Below are 25,502 nucleotides of genomic sequence, written 5' to 3'. Positions count from 1 at the left end.
TTAAGGGGGAACATTCCTCCAGTTCTGGGTGGAGGAGCGACGCGGCCGGTGCCGAGATGTTGGGCTAAACCTGCTGATTCTGTCTGTTTTCTTTAAAAGGGTCTTCCCTGAGACGCTGTGAGTGGTTTTATCTCTTTTACCCGCTTCGCCGCGTAAATCTGTGCTGTTTGTCCCTCCTGTCCTGTCTGCGTCTTCGTCTCATGTCCTCGCCATCAAACGTCAGACGGGACGCTCGGACCTTTCAGCGATTTTACCGCAACGTGTTTCCCATTTTAAACGGATTAAAAAAATTAGCCTGAGTGATATGCATCTTTATTGGAGTTAATTAGCCCTGAACCTGGTTGGACTGTGATCATATTTAATAATTAAATCCACTGTGGTCACAAGAACTGTCACTTTTTAACCATCATGAGTGTGTCCAGGCTGACTTAACTAGAGGTCATGTAGAGAAATCTCATGACCTCCTCTGGTATGTGATCTTCACCATCCTCCTCCTTCTTTTCTCCTCTTGTGCAACACCCTAATCCTGGTCCAGGTCCTGGGCTTGGTCCAGAGTCTGATTACACGATGGGAGGTCTTGAGTTATTATGTCAAGGCCGCAGGTGTGAGTGGTGCGTGGGGTGATCTGCCTGACGGCCCCGATGTTAAGGCCATCCAGCCAGGGGCCATAGAGGAGGACTATAAGGACAGGACTGTTGTACACCTGAACCTGAGTCCTGGAGCCACCTCAGTGTCCCCACAGGGTCTGAATGACGGCGACTGCAAGGCCTCAACGTCTGTCCGAGGGGTTTCATTGTGACATTGGAAGTATGGCAGCTAACTCCGTCTGGTCCAGGCCAGCCTGGGCCCGGTGCAGGAGGACCGTCCCCCCCAGGAGGCTTCGTGGGGGATTCGCTGCCTGGCAGCCTGCTGCACCACCAGCGGACCTGCCGCCGTGGGGCAACTACACACTAAACTCCATGATTACAAACAGTTTCTAATCAAATATGGTGTTAGAACAAGTGGGGTATCTGAATCTATTTTGACGCAGCACCGTCAGGAAACTTCTTCTCTTGATCTTCCCAGCCGTGACCTCGGCTCCAGGACAATGAGAACTCTGTTTTGGCTCAGGCGAGTGAAGCAGCTGTGGAGAGCAAACAGCTTCTGCCCTCAGAAAGTTTCACCAGTCAGACAGAAATTACTGTTTTGCTTATGACTGATAGTCAGTTAGCCGGGCACCTTTTCCAGTTTAATAGCTAGCAGGTAAGGAAGCTGGAGCAGCTACAGCTCAAACGGGCGTCGGGTGACGCTTTGTTTGACTGTACCACAAGTTGCCGTGGAAACCAGGAGCAACTGACTTTAGGAGGATGTTTTTTAAAACCCCTAGAGCTGCTCCAACATTGAGTATTATTTCCAGGATTTATTCATTCTCCAGCCTGGACGCCGCAGCAGTCTGTCCCTGAGCAAGTGTGAATGCCGAAAATAAGACAGAAATCGACCATTTGCTGCACGAGCTCGACCATTTTGTGCGAGGAGTCCCGTATGTCTGACCCACTAACACATTTCTGCAACCCGGCCGGTGACGTCACGGTGGGCGGGGCATGCAGCGTTCAAAACAATCCGTCCTTTGAGGCTTCCTCAGTGTTTGCTTCCTGCCTCCTCTTTTTGGCGCTTCTCCGCGCGTCATTTCGGTTCTTTTTCTAAATCATTCGCGCTATTTCCCGCTTTCTTTTACATGCCGAGTTTATAGAATGCGTCTATTTTCTACATGTTCACGCCGAAACGCCTTTTTTACCCCCGCGAGATTGCGTTCATTAACGGCGTCGCGCTGTCGTTTGTTTTCGGGACAGTCTCGGCAAAAATGGACTAATTGGACAGAAGACGTATAAATGCGCCCGTCCCCGACGCTCTGTCCCGCTTCACCGACAGAAGAGGTGAGAAACAGTCTGGGGGATAACGGGGGACGAGGAAGATGTTTTTGTGATGAAGCCGCAACTGTGCAGGAGGCTGCTGCAGCAGCTGCAGCGCATTATCCCGTTTGTGCAAGTGCGTGCGTGCGTGTGTGTGTGTAGGGGGGGTATATCACACAGCTGACACAAGTCACGTAGGCTGCATCTTCTTTGTAAGATTGGCGTTGCATTTTGATGATGGTTCCTGCACAGAATGGGGGCAAAATGGCGATGATGTCTGCAGCTGCTTCCTGTTGCGCGCTGGAGTCGCTTTGACTTCGGGACTTCCGAGATTCAGCAGAAATATTGACGGGAAAAGTGTGTAAGATATAATGAATGACATGTTTGCGTTGTTGGCGCCGGAGCTTCAGTTCCTCACCCCCAGTGGAGTTGAGGAAACCAGGACTTTTGTTTCCTGATGCTCCCATATGGGACGATAGCGGTTGTAATCGGATTCATTACTAGGATCATTTTTGGCTTCTGTCAATACTGAATAGTATGAAAAAGCTAAAGAGTTGGGGGTTGTGACAACGCAATTCATTGTAAGCCAAGTAACATTTTCTGCTTTCTTCCCAAAACTCAACATTCAGAATAAAAGCATGTTTTTATTCTCTGATACTGGAGAAATATCAACAGGAAGCTGCCTGTAAACTGCTCTAAATTTCAAGTTTAACCTCTAAATGTAGTCCTGGTTACCTGAGTTCCTCCCCTCCCCTTCGCCAGGTGTCCTGGCTCCAGCCTGGCCTGCGCTCTGGTCACCATGAAGAACCCAGGAGCTACGGAGCGGCGCCGACTGGTCGTCCTGCTGGAGGCGGCCCTGCTGAGGGAGGCCCGCCTCTGGAAGGCGCCCGTCTTCAAGAACGGATCCATCCAGGTGAGGCACTGCGGTCATTGATCCTTTAATCCTTCTGTGACCTGGTGACTGACCGTCTCCCCCCCCCCCCCAGGGCACAGACATCTCTACAGCACAACACCGAGAAATGATCCTTTGGCTCGGAGAGATGAGCCGGCTGTTCCACTTCTGTCCAGAGACCTCTGCACTGGGAGTCTGCGTCCTGAACCGCCTGCTGTCCACTGTCAAGGTAGAAGGCCCGAACGGAGCTCTCCCACCTGGGGGAGAGCTCCACGCCTGCTAAACCTGTAGCGCTCCCACAGAGAGCGCCCAGTTTAACGTCACCCCGGGGACGCGCTGCCCCCTGTCTTTTAGGAGTGTGAACTGAGCCGCACTTTTTGTCCGTCGCTGCGTTAAAAGTGAACCTCTGCGTTTTCAGGCTCAGCCAAAGTACCTGAGATGCATCGCGTTCACCTCCCTCGTCCTCGCCGCCAAAATCAACGAGGACGATGAGGTGAGGACAAACTGAGAGCGACAGCCGGGGTCATTCAAAACAAGATTTATTCCCTTTATTGTTTTTGTGACTCTTCACACAGGTAATAGGCTCCATTAAAGACCTAGTTATGCAGAGCGGGTGCAGCTTTTCGACAGCAGAGATTCTTCGCATGGAGAGGATCATCCTGGACAAGCTCCACTGGGACTTGTACGCCGCCACGCCGGTCGATTTCATTCACATCGTAAGTATCAGAATCAGCAGAAAGACAAGTACGAAAGCACACGACAAGCATGCTCGCATCACGCTGCCATGGCGATGAGCTTCACAATCCCCGACGCTCCCCCACCACATCCCAAAGTCTCAGTCCGTTCAGCAATTGTGCGTTTATTTGACCCCCTGTGCCTCCCCTCTGTTAATAAAACCACCATTAAAGGCAAATCTTTAAAGACTTTAATCGGGACAATAGGTCGGGTTCGCTCGGATGTGCTAGTAAAGTAATAAAATGAATGGAAATAATTGGTCACTTTCCACTTTAAGATGCTTATTTAGCGTATCTGGGGCTAAACTAAAAGGCCACATGTGGAACAAAGTTACAGGTTAAACCAGGGCTGGTGGATCTCTGTTTCTGAGGAAGGAGCCTAAATCCAGACGGCATTTACGAGCATGCGGCACGTCGGGCCAAGGCACATTGAATTCCCGTGAATCCCAGATCTTCCACAAAGTGCCGATCTTGGTTTTGTGAACGAGGCTCCAACCGATGCGTTACTGTTCCACAGCAGGGCTGCGTGCTCGTAACCACATCAAGGGAGGTAACGGGATCGTTATTATTCTCTCGGAAAATAAATGTCTGTCTCCTGAATTGGGGGGGGGATCAGATGTGATTGTTAAGCTACCAGCAAACCTCCAGATGACCACTAATAGATTAGTTTAACTTGGCCTTAATTAAAAAATAAAGACACAGTGCATCGATTTTAAAAAATAATAAAATAAACATTTTTCTATATTTTTCAAATAAATACATCTACCTATATCTCACACTCCCACTAACCCTGCAGAAATAGTGTTGCTCTTATTTTTGTACGCATTTCCACCACGACACTGATTAAATATTTCAGTAACTCTATGCAACGACCACCAGGTGGCGCCTCTCCTGAAAGGCAGAACTTGTCGGGACTTGGACTCTCGAGGTTGCCTTCCAGTAAAGTCCACTCTTTCCAAAACACAAATAGCTTAATTTCGCTACGTGACAAAATGTGTCGACCACGACGGAGGTCATAAAGAAAAACTAAAGCTCCGGCGTTCAGATCCGGGACAGGCCGGGGGGGGGAGCGGTACAGCAAAGGGGGCACCCTTTGCTTGCTGACACCCTCGCTGGAACCGAACTGGGTCCGATCGTCTCTCGCCGTTACTCTGGCGCGAATGAGCCGACGGTCAACATTGCTACTAGATTCGTCACGCCGGTGGAGAAAAGTCAACCTCGGGGGGGGGGGGGCAGGGTGGGATTCACAGTCTCTGCCTCTAAACGCGAACACAGAATAGCACTGCACGTACGATAACGATACGGACGAGATCACGACGCATCCATGGGGCAAACGCGGGTTCAGATCTGGTTCTAGCGGCTTTAAATGCAACATTAGCCTGCAGGGGCGAGAGGTCGGTCAGACGTCAAAGTAAAGGGTGGGCGGACAATGAGACGACAATGACATCATCACGATAAGGTTTTGGTCTCGCTTTCACCGCTCTCCCCTCTCCCCCCTCCCCCCCCGATCCAGTTCCACGCCCTGCTCGTCTCCGGCCACCCTCACCTCATCTCGTCCATCGAGCTCGGCGCAGGCGTGGCCTGGGACCGTGCAACGGGCCCCAGCTTGCTCCCCGCCGGTCCGGGGCATCAGAAGACGCCGCTGGGCTTCCAGGCGGTGCTGTGGACCAGGCAGGTGCAGCACTGTATGGCCTGCCACCAACTCTGGCAGTTCAAAGGCTCCACGTTGGCCTTGGCCATCATCACCTTGGAGCTGGAGGCGCTCATTCCAGACTGGTTCTCAGTCTTCACAGACCTGCTGAAAAAAGCACAGGTAAGAGAGGCAGGCGGGGGAAAGGGCACCACGGGCGCGGTGCCGGAGGTTACCTGGACCCAGTGGCCCCGCCTTGTCATTGGTCAATACCTGAAATTTGATCAATTTATCCGTTTTAAAAACAAAAGGAGGCTTTTCTTTACGCGGGTGCACCGCAGGCAGCCTAGACTGGCGGAATCGGGCCGTTTCTGACGGGTTCATCGCAACAGACGTCCTAAAAGCATCAAGAACTTTGCAGAATTAGCAAAAGCACAGTGTCATGAGTGAAAAGTGTCTTTTCAGCCTAAGGTTGCTCTGTCGTGGTCGCCTCATCCATCCTTTTGTTGTTCTGCTGTTCCAGATCGACAGCGGCGAGTTCATCCACTGCAAGGAGATGGTGGACGAGTACCTCCACAGTCTGGAGTTCTCCCTGCCGGCCAACGCCGTCTACATTTTGGACGGCGCCCAGATCCTGGACGAGGGGCGTGAGTGGAGCTCGTTGCAGCAGCTCCGACGGGCCAGGAGGGGGCGTTGCAGCAAGGAGCAAGGGGACTGTGATGAGTATTATGACGGTTTTGGGCGTTTGTATGGGGAGGAGGTCACAGAGGAGGACGCAGGTTTGCAGGAAAACGTATCGCCGTGTCCGCCGCTGCACCCCGCTGTTAACTAACCCCGTCCAAATCGGGCGCCAAGTACTCCAAACGTCGTTACTGTAGTCAGAATGAGATTCGCAACACTGAATCATGTTCCTCTTGTTTGTCCGTGCACTTTTCCAAACAGGAATATGATTCCTTTAAAGTCCTCTTAAAAATGAAATATGAGCCCAATAGCAGCCACGGCCGAGGGTGAAATTCTGCCCCCGATGCTCTGAAACCAACAGATCCCGCTCTTCCATAAGCTGTCAGGGGAGGTGAAGTGAGACTGATGAGTCCCTGTGTTAGTTTTTATTACATCAAATAACCTATTTTTTACCTGTTTCATGTAAACTCTCATTTCATGTGAGGGGCCGTTCACCGGGTTGTTTTTTTTGCACTGAAGCTGAAACCGCAGAGGTGAGAAAAGCGGGACTGTACGACTGAATGTCTGCTCCCTTCTCGGCCCATTTCTTAATAATTTCATGCTTTTTTTCCAACCATCTGAGAGTTTGAAATGGGGAAGTGGATCCTGGTTTTGATATTCTGGTGCTGAGGCCACATGTAGCACTTTGGGGCTTATTTTCCTTTTTTATATGTGAAAGTTTTGTTTTACAACCTTTTTTATTACTTTAGCCTGATTTGTACTAAACTTTTAAACACTGTAAAGTGTTGACTGATAATTTACTGAAGCTGTTTTATGAGCTTTGCTTTAACTAAATGCTGCAACTCTTTTTTTTTGGTAACTTTATGCAACATTTACGAGCACCTTCACTCGTTTTCACATCATGAGATTTTCCTTTTTAAAATGCATCATTGTCAATATAGTTGTATTATTGGGTTCCAAATTGGGATAAAAGTCATGTTTTGTGACTAGTTCCAGGTGCCAGTTTAATTGTAAAACCAACTTGGATAAGGTGGGTAAATATTTCAGTTAAACTGGATTTAGGTCCGCATGTTTATTCTTTTGGCTGTGAGCTGCTGAATTATCTTTAATGTGAAGTGGTAACTGTCCAAACAGAAGCAACACCAGTACCAAGGTTGGTTTTTTTTTCTTCCATATTTAATCATTTACTGAGGCAGCTAAATCTACTTTATGGTCAAACACCAAAATAAAAAGCTACAACTTTACAAAGCTCAACGTGCCATTTTGTTCTCTATATTGTTGCTCGTTTTTTTCATATCATTTCCGGTTACGAGATGGTGGATTGCATTGTGGGTAATGTAGGCAAGATTCTAAAGTCCAAATATTTGCTATTTAAACACAAGTCTATTTACTGAACACTTCATTTAGCTTGCTGGAGGTGTAATTTTTGTGTTGACACCATCTCATGTCATCATGTAACTTCTGGATTCTTGAGTTTTCTAATAGCAAGATAACTGAGACAATAGTCAGCTTAGAACACACTGGACAAGCCGTCAGAGCTTCAGTACGTCCACTCTGTTGGTGTGCTGGGGACAGAACAAACACTGAACAGATTGCACTGCTGGATGAGATCCAGAACCCTGCAGGTTCTGGCCAACACCAGGACTTCCTGTGTTCACAGCCACATGATTTCAAGCAGGAGATTCACATTTTCCTCACACACCAACATAAAACCTAACAGCTTCCATGCATCCGACAGCCGGCTGAGCCCTGCAATCGACAATCATGGTCAACTGTCCAGCCATCCATGACCCCCCCCCCCCTCCTCAACGGCTGTGTACCGGTAATAAAGCAACCATAGCAGGGAGACGTTTACGTTTATTTCTATCCACAGTGATTACAGCTGCTCCACAGCAGGCTGAGGCGTGTGTGTTTTCCTGAATCCTGAAAGCACAAACTGGCTTCATGTTGTCACGGAGCGACGCCAAGGCGATCGCTCACGGTTAATAATACCCTTACAACACTGTTTTCATCACTAGTACATAGTTGCATAGTAAAGTTGGATAAGTATGGAAAATATTCACATATATTTATCAAGTTAATATGAAACAGCACCAGTACATAGCATTTTTTAAATTTATTTTAAGTCATGTCAGTACCTCTGCAGTGATAAATACAGGTACTCAGTTTTATTGCTTGACCTAATGTTATTTATTAAGTAGGTTTTTTTTATTATAAAATGCGCAAAAGTCACATAACAAAACAAACAGCACAATGGGCAACATTTCAAAGGAAAATCTAAAAGGTTTGAGATTTCATGGACTTCAATTTGTCATTGAAATGTCTTAAAAATCAAACAAACCCTAAATATTAAAAAACAAAAAAAACCATACTGAGTGGCTGAAATCACTTGCCCATTGTGTTAAACTGTAGTACCCGCAAGCTTTGAATGGATCGATGGTCTTATTTTGGTTTGGAGAGTTGGCAAACTTAAAACAAACAGATTTTAACCACAACATTTTTTAAAAATGCAAAATTTTATATATATTTTTATAAAGTGTCCCAACAAAAAAGAAAAAAAAATCCTGAATAAATGAGACGGCCACCGCTGGGAAGTCAAGTTTTACGATTTCTTAATTTCTCACCAGCTTTCACTCTGTATTTCTCCCCTGTGGCTTCATCATCATCCTCATCCTCAGTGTCTTTGGTCCGTGTGCTCAGTGTGAAGGTGGAATGTCGACAACAACAACAAAGGGTAAACAGACAAACCAATAAATGGGTGTGGTTGATGTTATGGTGATGGAGGACACATCCATGCTCTTGTGTGGGAGGGGGCAGAGCGCCCATAAATTAACTGAAACAAAAAAAAAGTCACAATAAAAAATGAGTACATTAAATAAACAACTCTGGAGATACTGCAACGACAATAAATCATGATTCTAAAGCAAGAGGGGTGAAGTGAAGAGGCTGCACCGGTGATTGTTAGTGAGCAAAGGTGAGCATAAGCTAATCAGAACTCCTTGTCCTTTTTTAAAAAATGTTAGATTTAAACTAATCACAATGCAGGGTAAATTATAGATTAGACTCTAATTAATCATTAGAGACGCACATTATAAGAACGGCCACTAGATGGAGCCACTCGGCCTACAACGAATCCAACTGCTGCGCTTTTATTGTCACCACAGCTCATTTTCCAAAGCTGACCTAACCTGACGGCCTTCAGCCTCACATGTTCATAGGTGATGTCCAGATCACCTGAATCAATCAGTGAGACCTCCAATTAACCATCCAGTTTAATTAGAACTGCAGATATTTGGGTACTGAGCAGATTCTGAGTAATTAGTCCTTTCCCAGCTGGTGTCAGGTTGTCAGCACGTAATGATGCTAATCGAGGGCTACATAGCGTCCGCTGTGGTTTTATAAACAGCCAAATATGAATGCACACTCAGAAGACTTTGATCCTCCTGGAAACTACGAGCTAAAGCGTGTTTAGTAAATGTGACATTATGTTTACCGAGTGACAGATCTACTAGAGCCTCTCTCTGGAAACCGATGGACCAAACAGCTGCCTGGCAGGTTAAAAATTTCCAGAAATACTGTTCTGTTCTGCAATGTCAACAGTTCTGTGAAATATCCAAGATGACAGGTACTAGTCTGCATTTTATATCATTGTGGTGGAGCAGCTTTTTCCCCCTGTGCGATCTGGGCTCTGTATCCTCTGCTGACAGTGAGCTCGGCGGCTCCTCCCTGAAAAATCAGAGCGATGCTGAAGGAAAGAGTGAAAGGACAGGAAGTGCGGAGCGTGTGGGCCGGACAAAAGGGGGAGGACGTTTCCTTAATACGTGCCAGGCATGTCTAGCAGTTCAAATTCTTGTGTGCTGGAGATGAGACAACTGCAGAGTGCCGTTAGTTTGACGTGACCCAGCATAGCAGAAGGTCAAAGGAGGAAAAAGCATATTAAGACACCAATTAGAAGGTTTTAACAGGATTAGAGAAGCAGGGGAGGAGCAGTGAGTCTAGGAAAGAGGAAGTGAGGGACTGTCTTACTTTTTCTTGTCCTTGTCCTTCTTCAGGGGCTGAGAGAGGGAGAGCGTCTCCACGGCTGCCTTCTTCCTGTTGAAGGTGTTCATCTCCTCCTCCAGGTCTCTGCGCTTCTCCTCCACCTTCCTCTTCTCCTCCTGGTGCATGCGCTTCAGCTGCTCGAACTTTTCGTGCAGCTGCGACAGCGGAAGCCCGAGACGGCGGTTAGAAAAGGGGGGAACACGCGGTTTCAAAGGAGGACGCGGGACTCGAGACTGACCTCTCTCTCCTTCTCCTTCAGCTCCGCTTCCGTCTCTTTCACTTTGTTCACGAACATTTGTCGCATTTCTTCTTCTTTGCGCTGGAGGTCCGCCAAGAATTCTTTCCTCTTGGCCTCGTACGTCTCCTGAAGGCTGGAAGGGAGAAAGGTCAGAACGTGGGGAGGGGATCAGCGTTCTGCGTACGTGCCCCTGCTCGCTCTGTACCTGAAGGGCTCGGTGTCGGGGTCTGTATCCTTGAAGCCCATCTCCTCCAGCTTGCAGCGTCGGTACAGCTCGTAGTGGCGGGCGTGGGTCTGCTCCCTTAGATCCTCCATGTTCACCCTGAGCAGCATCTCTCGGAGTTTGACGAAGTCGCAGTGGGTCTCGTTCTCCACTGAAGGGGAAGAGCGGAGGATCAGCGGCGGGAGACGCTGGTCTCGTCTTTGTTGTTGCAAAGCCAGATTTTAAGTTGGTTTATGCCTCTTTTATCCTGTGACAGCCCATTTTCTTCCCACCACTTGCAGTTTATTCCAACACCCCATCTGTTGCCCTCTTAACCTCATATCCTCTCCACTCTCAAAATGCGGGAAATCACCGTGTCTGGGCAGGAAATGTCAAGCCGTCTGCCGAAAAGACTGAAGACAAATTACAGTTGGCAGCCAGTGACTTGATAGAAACTGTCATATAAACTGTGGCTTTAAAAGCAGAGTGACTTTCACAGGCAAATGAATAAACGATGGGGAAAAGGCAGCAAATGTCGCCGTCCCCACAGCGGAAGAGGGCTCGCCTACGTTACTGCTGCATCAAATGAGGAAAGATGCTGCTAGCGTTCTTGGCGGGGGCTCGTGCCAGGACGGACGGGTGGTTCCATTAACCCCGGGGTAGCGCCGGTGGGGACGGGGATATATACACTAATGTTTAAATATGGCTACAAGCTGTGAGCTTCGAGGGTGCAAACACAGCAGTAATGATGCTAGAGAGGACTAATTAATGTGGCATTTAGCTTCTCTGGAGCGTCACGGGAGAGCAGCGCGATGAGGAACCGCAGTATAACGTCAAAGTCGTCGGAAGTCGAGGGATCAGAATGGAGCCAAAAATATATTCAAAAGAGGTAAAATGGTGCTATGATTTGTGATCCGAGCTAGAACACCGGGCAGCCTTCTGCAGGCCCCCCACTGAGGGCTGACAGAGAGCCAGTTCTGCAGTCATCTCGGCCTCCAGACATCAGGTCAAGGCTCTGACGTGAAGGTCGTGCGTTACATTAATAATGAAGTGTTACAGCAGGTAACCGTGCCTCTCCAGCTAAAGTAGCCATCATAACTGCCGGGGAGAAAAAAAAAAGCGGCGTGTGAAATATCTCAAGGCCGCGCTAATACGTCTGGGGCCCAACAGCAACAAACGGTGACGGCCGCGATGAACAGCGTCCACGTTCACGCGGCACAAACACACAACCCGTGTGTGGACAGTTGAACAAACTGTGGCCGTGGCGAGAAGCGGCAGGCGTCTGTCTGCAACATGCCGCAGAAGTCTGGAGGCAAGAGAGGATCAGCACCCGCAGGGAGCATTCACGCATAATTCCCCTTTTTTATCAGCGCACAGTCCCCCCCCCCGTCTTCTGTCCGGTCCAGGCGAGTTTCCCATGGCTCTCGGAGAGGTTAACATAACCGATCTATATGACATCTGGCATCTGCAGGCTGTTTCCACTAACAGAGGCCGTTCCTTCAGCCACCCGAGAGCAGCAGAACACTCAAACTTCTGTCCTCCGCTGTTCTTCAGATACTGTCCATCATGAGTAATGAGCGTTCAGTCAGCAAGGAAGCCAAATTCACTCTTCGAGAGTGGATTTGTGTCACACATAGATATCAGCTGGCCTAAAAAGGTAGACATATACCTCAAACTAGATATATATTCATATTACCGTAAGGAAATAACTGGAATTCTATTACGATACATTCAAAATGCATAAATGTCGTGATTCTGTCCGTTTCCGTTGACTTTGTGATGACTGATGAAGGGAAAGGAATCTGTCCCCTGGAGACACACTACAGCCTTTAAAAATAACCCCAGTTTGTCCCACTGAGGGTTGGGGAATGAAAGTGGCCAGAGAACGGAGGGAAAAAAAGAGAGAAAAAGCGGGAAAGAGGGTGAGGACACGAGCAGGAAACCGAGGGAAGGAAGGAAGAAAAGGGAGCGCTTGTAGCTGCCATCAGCTCCAGCTTAATAAATCAAATCAAAATGTTTGTTCTCATTGAGGGACCAGGGCAACGAGCTGTGGGAAAACAATGAAGAACGTTTCCATGTGCACTGCTGACATCCACACAGTCGAGAAAGGGAGGAAAAAATAATATATGTGAGGAAAAACCCACTGGCAATGTAGAAAAACGTCTAAACCCTCGGCCTTCATTAGGCAGCGTCAGTCGATGTGACATCAAACACACACACACACACGCACAGTGGGGGGCACTCCACATTAATGAGGGAGGCTTCATCTAAACAGGGTCAATGGGGGGGGTGGGGGGCAGCAGGAAACGGCTCTTACACTGATGCTGATGACTCAGGCTGAGCTGCATATTTTACACACGATTCATTAACAGCCACTGCTGTCGAATTCTAAATTCAGTGACGATTTAAAAAAAAAAAAAAGTAATATTCTGAGAATACTGATAAAAAAAGGGCCTCTCAACCCCCCCCCCCCACTCGTTCTACAAACACAGCAGCCTCCAGTCACTCATGATGTCATGAAGATTGGATTAAAGTAAACGGATTATATCATTTCCTCATTTTCCTGCACGTGCACCTCCGCGGGCGGGCATGTTCCTTCTGGCAAACGTTTCTTCAGATAATCTTTGACTTTTTTTAAACCACCTCTATTATTAGACGGAGCAGCATCTCTAAAACACCTTTCAGGGAAAGAGCAGATGAAAATATCACCTCTTCAGGGCTAAGGTCCTTACCTTGCACGACCCCCCAGGGGTACTGTCTGGCCCGCACGGTCTTGTTCCCCACTTTGACCTCTTCTAAGCTTCCAACCACAGCAAATGGCAAATGGGCCTAAAAGCAAGTGGGGGAAAGGTCAAAAGGTCACAACAGCCACTGTCCCAGCTTATCCAGGAAATCATTTTCCCTGCTTTTCCCGATAAAAGCGTCGGTATTACACAACTGAAGCCCACCAGAAAGTGGGATAGTCGTGTTCTCGGTGAGCTTTTCAGTGAAACGTGTAGGATGCTGTCAGAACAAGCACGTCGTGCCGCCTCGACAGCGACAGAGAGGGAAAAACATTCCGATTCATGACCGCAGAACTGAAGCGGCGAGCCGAAACCAGCTGTCTCGGGGGAACAAGTCGGCGAGCGTGGGCGCTGATGGAGCCGCCCCTGAATAGATGAGGATGCTGTAGGAGGACTAAACAACACAAGCACTGGTGAGTGTTAGCACACAGGTGAGGCTGTGTCATCACCACGTCAGCTAGAAACAGCGTAAATGCTCAGTTTTACTCAAGAGCAGCTTTATGTTCCTGGCGATATCATTAAAAAAAAGCCACGCTCAGACAAAAACCCGGTCTTACGTTCATGGAGGCGTTGATCTCGCTGACGGCTTCGTCGTCTGTTGGGAACTGGTATATCTGCACGCCGTTGCTCACCAGCTCGCTCATGATCTTGATTTTGAACTTGTGCAGCTCACTCTTGGAGATCGTGTCCGCTTTGGCGATAATGGGGATGATGTTGACCTGCGGAGGGTTCGAGAAAAGCGAAGGTAAATCGGACCCAAAAAGGACAACCGAATCGCTCAAACGCGGAAGATAAACCGACACTGGAGACTAATTAAAGATATGAAGCCACGTAAAGTGGTGCAGGTGGTGGATGGAGCCCACAGGACGCGCTTTAATGTATATTAAAAAAGCAGTCAGACAGAAATGATGAATGCAAACAAGGCAGGACACATGCGGGAGGAGGCTCAGCCCAAAACCACTCTAAAATAATGAGGAAGGTCCCCAGAGACTCCTTTATCTGTTCCACAGTGCGAATCAAAACTCAGACACTATCGAGCTCCCACGGAGCCATTATTAATTATCCAGAGCCGACGACAGACGTGCGTGGTCAGGGAAGCAGGCAGGAGTGTCCCATCATGTGTTCGTTCCCCTCCTGCAACTGGGTTTTCCCAGCTGACCTCAGATCATTCCCAAAGAGTTGTGTTTGTTTTAACGATGAAGCACCAGCTGGGATACTTGGCTTAAATCAAATACACATCAAACACTTCACTTTTAGCATTATCAATATCAGTGTCAAAACACTGGAAAAACGGTGTAAACATTTTTGTTTTTTATGGAAAATGACAGATTTTAAATGCCACTCAGCTCCATGCTAATATTAGATAACTGAGGTAATTTTCTACTCCAATTCAGTAAACACGCTTATTTAAAACAAAAGATATCTCTCCGTCTCTTATCTCTCTTCCTGCCTGCAGCCACCACAAGCTAAACCCACTCTGGGGGGGGGGGGGGGGGGTGAACAAAAACACCATTGTCTGGCCTTCAGAGTGAACTCTGCAGACTGAAAGTTGCTTCTGCTCAGCTTCCCTGGTTTCCCTGTGACAGGGCCATACGCTCACAGGACGGCCCTGCTCGGGTATCTTTACATTCCAGATTCACAGCGGGAAACGCTGCTGCGGCTACAAAAAACAGGCTGGTTAGCTCGGAGAGGAGCAGCCGAAAACATCCTGCAGCCTATTTCTCTACAAAGAGACCACAAGATAAACAGCGGTCCCTCCACATACAACACGTCGCATAGCTGCATATAGAGCCGAGTAGATGGGCTGCAAACACGCCGGCTCGCGTGTCCACACGCTAAATAAATAAAGAGGGAAGATATTTTTATCGCAGGTATGCTGCGCCTCTTTCAGAGCAGGCGGCGTCCTGATGGTTTGGATAGATCCGGGAAGCAGTTGGTACATGTGGGCTGCTCACTTCTGATCAGTGTGTTGGCTCCTTCACAGCAAGAGGGGCCCAGATTAGAGCTCCGCCCCCTCTCGCTAGAGAGGAAACGACTAGCGTGATGTGAAAGAAGATGCCTGCTTACATGTGAGCGGCGCGCTTCCTCACCTATAACTATTATTAGTAATGCGGAAAGATCAAGCGTCTCCCGAGAGCGACGGTTGTAGGACACACTTGGCAGCAGGGCGGCGACGGCTGGAAGAGGGACGCCAGCCTGCTTTGATCACAAGCTGACCGTCTGTTTCATTCTGCACCCAAAACTGCATCATGGACGCGGCTAAATCTGCCACAGGGTCAATTCTTCTCCATGCAGGTTCTCCCAGACGCAATGAACCACATTAAAAATCAGACGGAGGAGAGATTTTTAGCTCTACGAATGATTTTATGAGCTCAGGTGACCTCAGACAACACCCCAAAAACGAAGAACCACTTTCAGTTTCACTGCCAATTTGTGCGCACAGGTTGAGCACGTCAAGTATCTTACGCTGATATTCCAACAACTTTGATTGGCAAATGGCAAAACACCGACCCAGTGAATGAGAGCAGTAGTGACCCAAATCAATGTGGTTCTGAATGTCGCCGTCAGTGTGTGTATTGACGAGCACATCCATCGACTACAAACGGGATAAATGGGAATAAGTTCAGATCTATGTGAATACTGTGGATCCCCCCCCCCCCCTCCCTGAAACTGGGCCGTTAACGTTCAAACCCTAAAGCAAGAAGGACAGAGAGCAGCATGGGAACGTCCCTGGAAACCCTATATGTTGAAATAGGAGCGCGTTCCCTCAATGCAACATTCTTTCACTCCATTCATGTGGGACCCTGAGAATCCCAAACCAGGGAAGGATGTGGGGGGGGGGGGGGGGAGTCAGGTATCCTCAGGTGTCAAATCCACACCACCGGAGGGGGGAAGACAGCTCTGTGCCTATGCAGATGTGCGTCAGCGCGGCCTACCTTGCTGTCCAGCTTCTTCATGGTGACGAGGTCCAGGGACTTGAGGGAATGTCCCGTCGGGGAGATGAAATACAGGCAGATGTGGATCCTGGTGTCGTGGTAGTTGAAGAGCGAACGCTTGATCTTCAGCTCCTCCTGCAGGTAGTTCTCAAACTGCGTGTCGATGTAGTCCACAATGGGTTTGTAGCTGTGGATACAGGCAAAGAGAACATCTGTCACATCTGTCTTCGCTCCGGGCGGCCCGGATTCATTTAGTTTGCACTATTCGTTTCATTAACTGCATCTGTGCCACGTTGGAACGTCTCTCCGAGGCAGCGTGTGTGCCACACACCTGTGATCGATCAGGTTATTGAAACCTGATCGATCACCTCTGGCTCCTGCACAAACCCCCATGCTGTGCTTTCTGAACCACACACACACACACACACACACACACACACACACACACACACACACACACACACACACACACACACACACACACACACACACACACACACCCGTCACGTGGTGGGAACAAATACCTGCTGACAGATCTGCAGGGGCCCCGGTTGTTTAAAGGAGGGGAAGCTACAATAAAAGCACCCATTGTTACCGTTGGAAGAGAAAACACACTTTGACACCTTTACGTAATAAAACAAGGACCCAAAAACACAGTGAAAATGTCCAATACTGTCGTTCAGTGGGAACCTGACGGGTCGATTCTGCTTTATGAGGGGCAGCTCTGCAACAGCTTCCTGGTTAAATACTTTAGCAGGTCCTCGTATGAACTCCCAACATAACTCAACTGTGACCCAGAACGAGGCATCATTCAGAGGAAACGCAACTTCTCCGTCTTCTCCCTTCACATCCATCTTCAATCTTTGTGGAATTCACAGCCTCTGACCTCTTCCAGAGCCCTCGGTGTGCGTTTAATGTCTGCTGGCTGGCGGTCCAGCCGTGTTGGGTTATGCTGCTGACGGGGGGGGGGGTTGAGTCGCTATCAGAGGGCGTGAGAGTGCGGCTCTCTGGCTGGGTCACAACAACAACACTCTGGTCCACAGATCAACCATTTCCCCTCCAGTCCGTCCCACCTCCGATCATTTCCATTTTACACAGAGAACCGAAATGTCAAGGAAAACCTGACGCTTCGCCGGCGTCTGTTTCTTTCATTTGAAGCTGAAAAGAAGCGAGACTTCGGCGCTCGTTTTGCAAACACAAGCGAGGGTTGAAACTGGGGGGGGGAGGGTTTTCTCCTCCATCGGCCTCACCTGTCCTCCTTGTTGATCTGATCCCCGAAGCCCACCGTGTCCACCACGGTCAGTTTGAGCTGCACGTTGCTCTCCTGGAGGTCGTAGGTGCGCGGCCGCAGATACACGCCGTTCTGGTAATGGCTGGCCTCTTCGTTCTCGAACATGGTGTTGAAGAGCGTGTTCATTAACGTCGACTTGCCGATGCCGGTTTCACCTGCGGACGGTATGAAAGGAGGAGGGGAGGGTCGTGATAATCCGACCGTTTGGATTTAAAAAAAATCCCGCACTGACGTTCTTGACACTCACCTACACAGAGGATGTTAAAACAGAATCCCTGGGTGACCGATTTGCTGACCAGCTGGTCGGGGAGGCTGTCGAATCCAACATGTCCGCCCAGAGACAGGCTTCGCTTCTCTTCATTCTGCCCAGAAAACACGAGCGCGCGCACAAACACACATGGGGAAGACATTAGTCAGCAGTAGGTAAAGCTGGTGGCTGAAGCCTCACATTCCTATGGAAATGAAGTGTGCTCATGGAACATTCTGCAGACGTTTAAGCGGCGCATTCCTAAGCATTCCTTCAGAATTAGCAAGCCGATCAATTAGCATGCTGTTATCTTAGCGGCGATGGGTTCGGCGATGAGTGATTCAAGGCAATAAATCACGAGATCATCACAGCTACTGTCCAGCCGGTGGACGCTGTCCTGTTTGGTGATTCCGTAAACGCCATGTCAGTCGAAACGGTGGACACGGAGGGGGCTGATAGGAGCCGTCCGGGCGGCACCTTGAGACGAACGGGGGCCACCCGAGCTCGTCTGGCTCAACCACGACGGAGCGCATACTTGAAAGCTGATGTCACCGCACGTGAGCAGCCTGAGAGCAGAGCTACGCTCAGCTGAATGTAAACCAAGCGCAGCCAAGCCGAAGGCGGCGGCGTCCGGCCTCGGCACGCTACGATTCACCAGATATACTGGGATGTTTCTGCTCCAAAGCTCCTGACAGGGTCGCCGATGTTCTCGCTGCTGACACTAACGACGCCGGGATAACGTCCGCTAAAAGTCAAAGAAGATGCGAGTGGCGATGCGTGATGAACCCCGCGGCGTTACCGTGGACGCCGAGGGTGGATACACCTGCTGGAGCCTTGGGACAGACTTGGGACAGTACTGGGGTGCTCAGAGAGGGTCTGGATTCCCGGCTTGTGATTAAAGTACTTATATTTTCCTTTATTCTGCTTCACCTCTCAGTCCTCATAGCATCACGTGTGGCCCTACAGGCGCCTGTTATCAGGCAATTCAACTCTATACGTAGTAAGATATGTAGAATGGCAGACGTATTTATTCATACAGTCGGAATAACCCGGAGATCCTCGGGGATCCAGCTGGCCCGACAGGAATGAAAAGCTTCTGGTGAAGCGTCCCAGGCTGAGGAAACGCCAACGTTCCCAGGCCACTGTATCACCAAGCCAACAGGAAACGGGGGCCCCCAGGTGGCTCGGAAATGAGCCGCAAACCACGTAAGCTAATTCATGACGCTGCGCATTTGTGAGCAGGCTAATGCAAACACCCTTTTCCTGTCAGCCATGTGCATTCTGCCAGATTCTTGGGACACAATGGCGTGCGGCTCAGAATGCTATGCTTCCCTTTACGTAGTCGGTGCAACCACTCCGTTTCTCTTGTACGTGTGGCACCTTCTTTAGCTTTGTTTCGTTAGCGTGACGGCGGATTGCTGACATACCTGTCAGCCCATCCGCCCTGCACAGTCATACCTGCAGAAATGTGCCACGACTAGAGATCTGAGATAAAATGTTCCTCTCTCCACTCTGGGCTGGCCTCCGTTCCCAGATGACTCCTCTTTTGTGGTTGGTGTCTGCTTCAGTGCCCCCCCGCCCACCTGACAGACCACCTCAGCAGCTCGTTTGTGGTATAAATACAACCAGACAAGGCCTTTAAACGCGTAGGTGTGCTCTGTACGCAGAAGGGTGTCCTGATCCATCTTGGTTTTTATTAAGCATGGCTTCAAAGTGGAGTATCGTGTCCTCGGCTACATTTCTGTGGTTGTCTGGCTACGTCACCAAGGCAACAGCTGTTGCGCCCTGACAAGGACAGCAAACGCACCGCGGTCATATTCGATCATCTAGTTTCAATTCATGTTTTAACACGATTTCCCAATTACATGACAATTTTCTGTCGCCCCTTGCGGAACACGTCCCAAAGACCCGAGAACGTCCCGACACGGAAAAGGAAAGAAATATTCTGATTTGTGGCCCAAGACGTTATTTATGACCTCGTTTCCCAGTCAGCTATTGAAGTCTGACGCTCCATTCTTGCCTCTCCTCTCCTCTCCTCTCCTCTCCTCTCCTCTCCTCTCCTCTCCTCTCCTCTCCGCCGTCATGGTGAAAATATGACAGTTAAGATTTTGATCTCGTCAAATGGGGGAGGGGGGATAAAAAATAACTGGTATTTCCTCTTTTTTTTTTTATAACTCATCAAATTCTCTCCCTTTGGTGTCACATGTATGTCACCGCACGGACGTGTCGGGCAGGAAAGACAAATATGAGTCAGACTTAGAGGAAGGACACGTGAACCAATTAATGAGGCCGTGCATGTACAGCATGTTCACGTTACCAGTGTCGCCACTTTGTAAAGTTGGACATCGGCAAAATGGAAGAAATTTGGAATAAAGACCAGCGTTTCAGCCTGAGGGAAAGCCAAAGATGCACTTTTTGAGTCCAAAGGATCATTAAGGCTTAAAAACCTGTGTAATTTCTGTTTTTAGCTCGGTCATTTCAACAAATTATATATATATATATATTTTTTTTTTTAAATAGACCACTGACACAATTTGCGCCTGCTGCCGTTTGCAGCGGCGTTCTCGGCCTCCAGCCATGTTGGAGAGCATCAGAATCCACAGTAATTCAGAAATGATGGATTCTATAGATAGAAATCGACTCCTCACCAGCGATGCTGCAGCCGGGCTGTCGTTACTCGTCTGCAACGCCGCGCCTGACAAGGCTCGAGCCCCGAGCGCCGTGCCGTGTCCATTTCTTTTAACACTCTAAGTGACAAATCGCAGTCGGTGAAATACAGATGAACTCTGACAAAAAGGAACTACGGGCTTTAGAGCGAGGCGCCGGCAGAACTATTATACCCTTGTAAATGTCTACAAGTCGAAAAATGTATCTACATGTGGCCCGGAAGGCCTTTTCAGCTCTTTCTGTTGCCAGAGGCAGGTTGGACTGAAGACACAGCGGTCTTCAAGGTCAGTAAACATGGTCCAAGCTGGCTTGTTTCATTACATAACTGATTGAGTGAACCACATTCTGCTACACACACCACCGATGCAGTCAGAGAGTGGCGATAACAGATCAATAGTCGCTCCCACTGATTGCTTTACCTCGCCCCATCCTGGAAAGGTAACCCGGACCTCCGCTGGGAGCAAAAGTGGGCCAACAGGGCCACCACCAACACATCCCCATCAATAGCCGCCTGTAATTAACCATGTGTCCTTTCCACAAACGAAGAGTTTGTTCAATATGGTCTCACGTGCTTCCTAAATTGGGGCAGGAACCTACCAGGACTGCGTGTGGGTGCGCTCGCCAGGTTCAATAACCCCCCCTTTCTGGTTTCCTCCTTAAATCTGTAGACTATCCCAAAATTGGCATTTGGCAAAAAGCGCAACGTCGGCAGCATCTTCGACGCCTTCCCACCGTTGTAGGAGCCAGCTGTGCACAACCGGTGCTCAGGTTTTTGGATCCTTTCCATTCCTCACAGCCGTGTGGAGCACCATTAAGTGGTGGGAGTGGCCCAGACGGTGTTCCTAATCCCTTTATCCCTGCAACTCAGCGCTGCTTACCGTCCCATTCTCCACTACAGGGATCTCTCCGAGCATCTGCCAAAAACTTAATCACCATCCTGGGCATTTGTTTAACCCACATAATGCGTGTTCTCCATTGCACACACGCCATGTTGAGGAAAGATGACATGTCTCAGGTTGTGCCAGTGGTGTTTTCATCAACCCGTATTGCATCACAATGTATTGACAACCTGACAGGACTTGTCTCAACTAACCCAAAACCAGAGGGTGACAGGAGGAGGAAGCAGCCATTGGCAGCAACTCTGTGACTCCATGAGGTGCAGGGAAATATTGTGGTTTAAAACGATATTTTGAGGCTGCTTTGGGGGCCAATCTCGACCCTGTGCAGCCACAAGCTGTTGCTTGCACATCAAGGTTGCACCAGCAATGCAAAATACTGTGAAACCAAGTGTTTCCGTGCAGTATCAGTTAGTCTGCATGAACAATGTCCAAGTCCGTGGTGTTTTATCTGCCCATTACCCACGGTGAAGCCTGGGTTTACCAATAATTTGACAGGCAACCTTAACGTGCGAGCAGCCACGCACCCCTAATTTAAGACGTGAGCACTTGAATGGAAACGTGCGGCTCCTGTCCCCCTCTGGACGGGTAAACCGCTTCCACCATCACGGCTGAGCCCCCACACCGAAGCGGGGGAGGCTTAGCTCCAGCTCCAGCTCCAGCTCCAGCTCCAGCCCGCACACGCACACACTTTCACCGAGCACCGCCGGGCTCCTCCGCGCGGTTTAAACGGCCGAGCGCGGAAACGCTTTCGCTTACCGAAAATACGTCCACGTCCGTGGCAGCCATGGTGCGGAATGTGCGGCGTCGGTGGGCTGAGCGGGCTGAGCAGAGGCGAAAGGGAGCAGCCCTCGTCTCCGTGTTAGCCTGCTAAACTACTGACAGAGCAGGAAGAGACGGACGCAAGAGCCGCTGGCTCCGGAGGCGCCTGCCTCCAGCCTCAAGATAGTTCCCTGCCGCTCCGCTCCTCCTTCGCCAAGCCCCCTAATTCTATTGTTTTTTTAATCTTTCCGGGTCGACTTTGGTTAGACTGTGTGAGATTTTGTCTTGTGAATTAAATTCAATTATACAGTACCGTTAAAAAAAAAAAAAAGTCCGGAAAGTAGAGGTATTTAGACACGCGTTTTGATGTGCGCATGCGCCGCGGTATGGACACGAGCGTATTCATTTGAAGATTTTAGGTTTAAGGTGTGTTTGCTTTATTGGTTGAGTGTTCCCGGTCGATTATAGTGGATAGACTGATTTCCAAGCGATTTAAATGGGTCTCTTGGCGAAATGGCCAACTTTGAAACTTGTTTCCTGGAGAAAGCCGTGAACTATCTTGAAATTCGTGCGCTTTGGGCGTGACATACGTTCCAACATGGCCACCTCTCAGGATTTCCCAGCCAGTCCAGGAATGTCGTGCTGCACTCGCTGCAAGCCGGGACAGGAGTCACAAGCACGTCCGTAGCGACAGATGCCGCAGAAATATGTGTTCCGGCAGGAGAGATGGCAGTTATAACGCCGGCCGCCGCAGTGCACGCCATTTTCCCGGGAGGTCATTAAAAGTAATACCTGGCTCAACCCTGATTCACTAATGCTTATGTATGCTTGTCCAATTATCTGAGTATTTCCCCCGCAGTCTAAACAAATAAAAACAATTCCAAAAAAACAACAGCGGAAACATTTGGGACACATTGTAAACCCTTCTTGCTCCCTCAAGCGATTATTGCGATCAAATATTGAGCACTAGCCCAATCACGATTCATAATTCATAGACGGTCTACAAACGGTCTGTGGCGTCACCTTTCTTCTGCATATATTATTCAAATTTTATCCACGTGTGCAGTTTCCCGGAAAGACGCAGGTAGAGGAGAATCCAGGCCGGACAAAGGTGTGACTGGACACGGAGCGCAACAGATTTCACGATGGCTTTGACGCAGGAATCCGTCCTGTTTCGGCTCATAAACGAGGGCGGCCAAGTCAAGAAATCCGAAATAGTGAGTCACTTCAGGGGTCTGCTGGACGGCGTGGATCCCGCGGAGAAGCAGCGGAACAGGGAACTTTTCAAAACCTTCGTCAACAGCGTCGCCACGGTGAGAGAAATCGACGGCGTCCGCTATGTCGTCCTCAAGAAAGTCTACCAGCATTTGCTGAAGCGCGTCCAGGCCGCGGAGGAGCCGGATCACGGGGAGATCCGGCGGACAGGTGAGCCGCGGAGCCCACCTGAGCGGGCGGAGGAGGCGGGGGGCGGGTCATCTGGTTCAGGGGCGGATGAGGAGTCAAGCAGCGAGGGCCCCGCGGAGCTGCTCTCTCCTGTGGAGCTGGCTCTGCGGAGGAGCAAACTTTCCAGCTTTAGAACGAAAAAGATGCAGAATTTTGAGATACAACAGGCGTGTGGAGGTCGGGAGCGCGCCGCCCCCCAAAGCAAGCCGTACGCGCTTCCCCTGAGAGTCCCGGTTCCCCTGAGAGTCCCGGCCAGAGTGGACCTGACACTGGATCCACCTGACGGGTCACTGCAGGCCTCCCCCCAGAGCGAGAGGAGGAGTGGTTTGAAGGAGCACGGCTGCAGCTCGCCGCAGCTGAGGCGGGCGGTGCGGGGCGACAAGGCACCGGAGGAGCTCAGAGAGGTGAGGGCCTCCTCCTCCACGGTCCCCCTGGAGGACCCAGAGCACAAGTGGATGCTCAGGTGCGCGGCTGGTCACTGGGGGCACGTTTACGGCCTGTTGCTAACAGACAGCCACCTGGCCGAGAAGAGGGACTTCATGTCGGGGTTCACCGCCCTGCACTGGGCGGCCAAATGGGGTAACGGCGACATGCTGGTGAAGATCATTGATCTGGCCAAGAAGGGGGGAGTCCAGATCGACATTAACACCAAAACCCACGGCGGGTACACCCCTCTGCACATTGCCGCCCTGCACAACCAGGAGTACATCATGGCCATGCTGATGGGGGAGTATGACGCCGACCCCAACGTCAGGGACAACTGCGGGAAAAGGCCCCACCACTACCTGAGGCCGGGAGCTTCTGAGAGCGTGAGAGAGATGCTGGTCAAACCCAAAGCTCCGCCGCCTCCGGAGATGGTCCAGAGCGAGCGGGAGGAGCCGGATCCCGCCAGGGGCCGGCATTCAATAGGCCGCCTCTTCCAGCCCCACGTGGCGGGCCAGAAGAAGAAGCTCAAGCAGAGGACAGGATTGTCCTCCCTCTGCGAAGAGTCCGGCGAGGAACGGCAAGATGGCGCCGTCATAAGAAACAGGACGGCCTCGGACGCGCGCATGTGAGCTCGCCGGGCATCGGCGAGTCCGAGAGAGACCATTGCTAGTGCCTGACTGTTGGACAGATGAATTATGAAAGGCAAATGTCTGCCTTTAGCATCCTGCAATAAGGAAACGCCCGATTTGACTGGATTCCGGTGGTTTATTAGCTGAAGGGCGCGTGCGTCATCCGTGGAGGAAAGTTCAGGCCTTGGACTGCCAGAACTTCCCTGGACCCGGCGGCCGGATTGTTGAGACAGCTGTGAGTCAGCATGATCCGCAGCTGACGAGGAGCGACTGACTACACGCACGCGCACGTGAGCGGCGGTGAGCTAAAGATGGGAGAACGCAGGAAACTGGAATTTGCCATATTTCCTTCCAACAGTCACAGTTTATTGTGGGCAGAGGAGGGACCGCGGGGCCCCGTCCTCGGGACGTCCCCGTCCTCCTCTGGTGTTGTGTCGGCTCTGCTGGCGCCGTCTGTCGTCTTTGCGTCAGGATGATTCTTCACCGCTGAGCCTCCGGCTCCTGTCGAGCTAATGCTGCTCTCCGCACGCTGCTGCTGCTGCGAGCCAAAAGGTCACGAGGTCAAGAACAAGACCCCCGAGCCTGGAGATACCAGGCTGCTCTCTTGATTCCCCTCTGTTAAAACTGCTATTTGGCCTTTTTTTCCCCTAAACAAATGTTGCATTTTTATGTAATTCCTGGCATATTTAAGTAGCTTAAGTTGAATTAGCCCGTATTTTCTTGCTGCTAAAAACCACAATTAGCATTAGAATGAACACCTTTACTGTAGTGTTATTTATGTGGATAATATGGATCAATATGAATCTTTGGTACTTTTTAGAGCCGATGGTTGGAAATGGAGCTTTGTTGCTCTGTGTTTGGAGCAGAGGTGATTTAGCCCAGTGGAGCTCAAAGAATGGAACCGTCTGACCTGTGCGCTGCCCCGAGGCAGCGAGCGCCGCCTTTTCACAGCAGACGCGGTGATGTCATGACAACAGACTTGAGTATTTCCCAAAAACACCTTATTCACCGCAGGACTGGGCTGAACTTGTCTGTTAGCTTTGTCTGATCTTACTGGATCCGTTCCAGTGTCAATCTCTCATCTCTGAACATTAAAATGTGAATTTCAACCATAA

General features: G+C 49.9%; 3 protein-coding genes across 7 annotated transcripts; 2 read left to right on the top strand and 1 right to left on the bottom strand.

Moving 5' to 3' along the window:
- The first annotated feature begins 1,581 nt into the window (after positions 1-1,581).
- On the top strand, positions 1,582-5,022 carry ccni2 (cyclin I family, member 2). 2 transcript variants are annotated; one of them, XM_029847988.1, is made up of 6 exons: positions 1,582-1,913; positions 2,652-2,802; positions 2,876-3,010; positions 3,200-3,274; positions 3,357-3,497; positions 3,847-5,022. In XM_029847988.1, exons 2-6 carry the CDS (start codon positions 2,689-2,691, stop codon positions 3,883-3,885), a joined length of 504 nt encoding a protein of 167 aa, XP_029703848.1. In that variant the 5' UTR covers positions 1,582-1,913; positions 2,652-2,688; the 3' UTR covers positions 3,886-5,022. The 2 variants fall into 2 exon arrangements, with proteins under 2 accessions (XP_029703848.1, XP_029703847.1); XM_029847987.1 differs by lacking the exon at positions 3,847-5,022 and having other exon boundaries at positions 3,357-3,694.
- An 84-nt stretch (positions 5,023-5,106) lies between these two features.
- septin8a (septin 8a) lies at positions 5,107-22,055 on the bottom strand. Of its 3 annotated transcripts, none has more exons than XM_029847981.1 (10): positions 21,887-22,055; positions 17,565-17,679; positions 17,277-17,472; positions 16,027-16,213; positions 13,648-13,809; positions 13,040-13,136; positions 10,311-10,479; positions 10,106-10,238; positions 9,853-10,022; positions 5,107-5,313 (listed from the first exon to the last, which is right to left on the bottom strand). In XM_029847981.1, the coding sequence occupies exons 1-10, from the start codon at positions 21,914-21,916 to the stop codon at positions 5,145-5,147; spliced, it is 1,428 nt and encodes a 475-aa protein (XP_029703841.1). In that variant the 5' UTR covers positions 21,917-22,055; the 3' UTR covers positions 5,107-5,144. The 3 variants fall into 3 exon arrangements, with proteins under 3 accessions (XP_029703841.1, XP_029703843.1, XP_029703844.1); XM_029847983.1 differs by having other exon boundaries at positions 5,107-5,310; positions 21,887-21,916; XM_029847984.1 differs by lacking the exon at positions 5,107-5,313 and adding an exon at positions 7,666-8,659 and having other exon boundaries at positions 21,887-21,916.
- Positions 18,691-25,502, top strand: sowahaa (sosondowah ankyrin repeat domain family member Aa). Of its 2 annotated transcripts, none has more exons than XM_029847985.1 (2): positions 18,691-18,770; positions 22,956-25,502. In XM_029847985.1, exon 2 carries the CDS (start codon positions 23,035-23,037, stop codon positions 24,385-24,387), a length of 1,353 nt encoding a protein of 450 aa, XP_029703845.1. In that variant the 5' UTR covers positions 18,691-18,770; positions 22,956-23,034; the 3' UTR covers positions 24,388-25,502. The 2 variants fall into 2 exon arrangements, with proteins under 2 accessions (XP_029703845.1, XP_029703846.1); XM_029847986.1 differs by lacking the exon at positions 18,691-18,770 and adding an exon at positions 22,359-22,674.

This window comes from Takifugu rubripes, chromosome 15 (genome assembly GCF_901000725.2).
Source record: "Takifugu rubripes chromosome 15, fTakRub1.2, whole genome shotgun sequence".
In the NCBI taxonomy this organism is placed as follows: domain Eukaryota; kingdom Metazoa; phylum Chordata; class Actinopteri; order Tetraodontiformes; family Tetraodontidae; genus Takifugu; species Takifugu rubripes.
This window is presented reverse-complemented; position numbering and strand designations above follow the sequence as displayed.

What these genes read in the sequence shown, in the direction of transcription:
- sowahaa (XM_029847985.1), top strand. Translation starts at nt 23,035, where the DNA reads ATGGCTTTGACGCAGGAATCCGTCCTGTTTCGGCTCATAAACGAGGGC.
- septin8a (XM_029847981.1), bottom strand. Translation starts at nt 21,916, where the DNA reads ATGGCTGCCACGGACGTGGACGTATTTTCG. An exon ending in CCCCTGGGGGGTCGTGCAAG is followed by an intron (nt 10,480 to 13,039) that starts GTAAGGACCTTA and finishes CTTCCCCTTCAG; the next exon opens with TGGAGAACGAGACCCACTGC. An exon ending in TGAAGGAGAAGGAGAGAGAG is followed by an intron (nt 10,023 to 10,105) that starts GTCAGTCTCGAG and finishes CCGCTGTCGCAG; the next exon opens with CTGCACGAAAAGTTCGAGCA.
- ccni2 (XM_029847987.1), top strand. Translation starts at nt 2,689, where the DNA reads ATGAAGAACCCAGGAGCTACGGAGCGGCGCCGACTGGTCGTCCTGCTG. An exon ending in TCAAGAACGGATCCATCCAG is followed by an intron (nt 2,803 to 2,875) that starts GTGAGGCACTGC and finishes CCCCCCCCCCAG; the next exon opens with GGCACAGACATCTCTACAGC. An exon ending in AAATCAACGAGGACGATGAG is followed by an intron (nt 3,275 to 3,356) that starts GTGAGGACAAAC and finishes CTCTTCACACAG; the next exon opens with GTAATAGGCTCCATTAAAGA.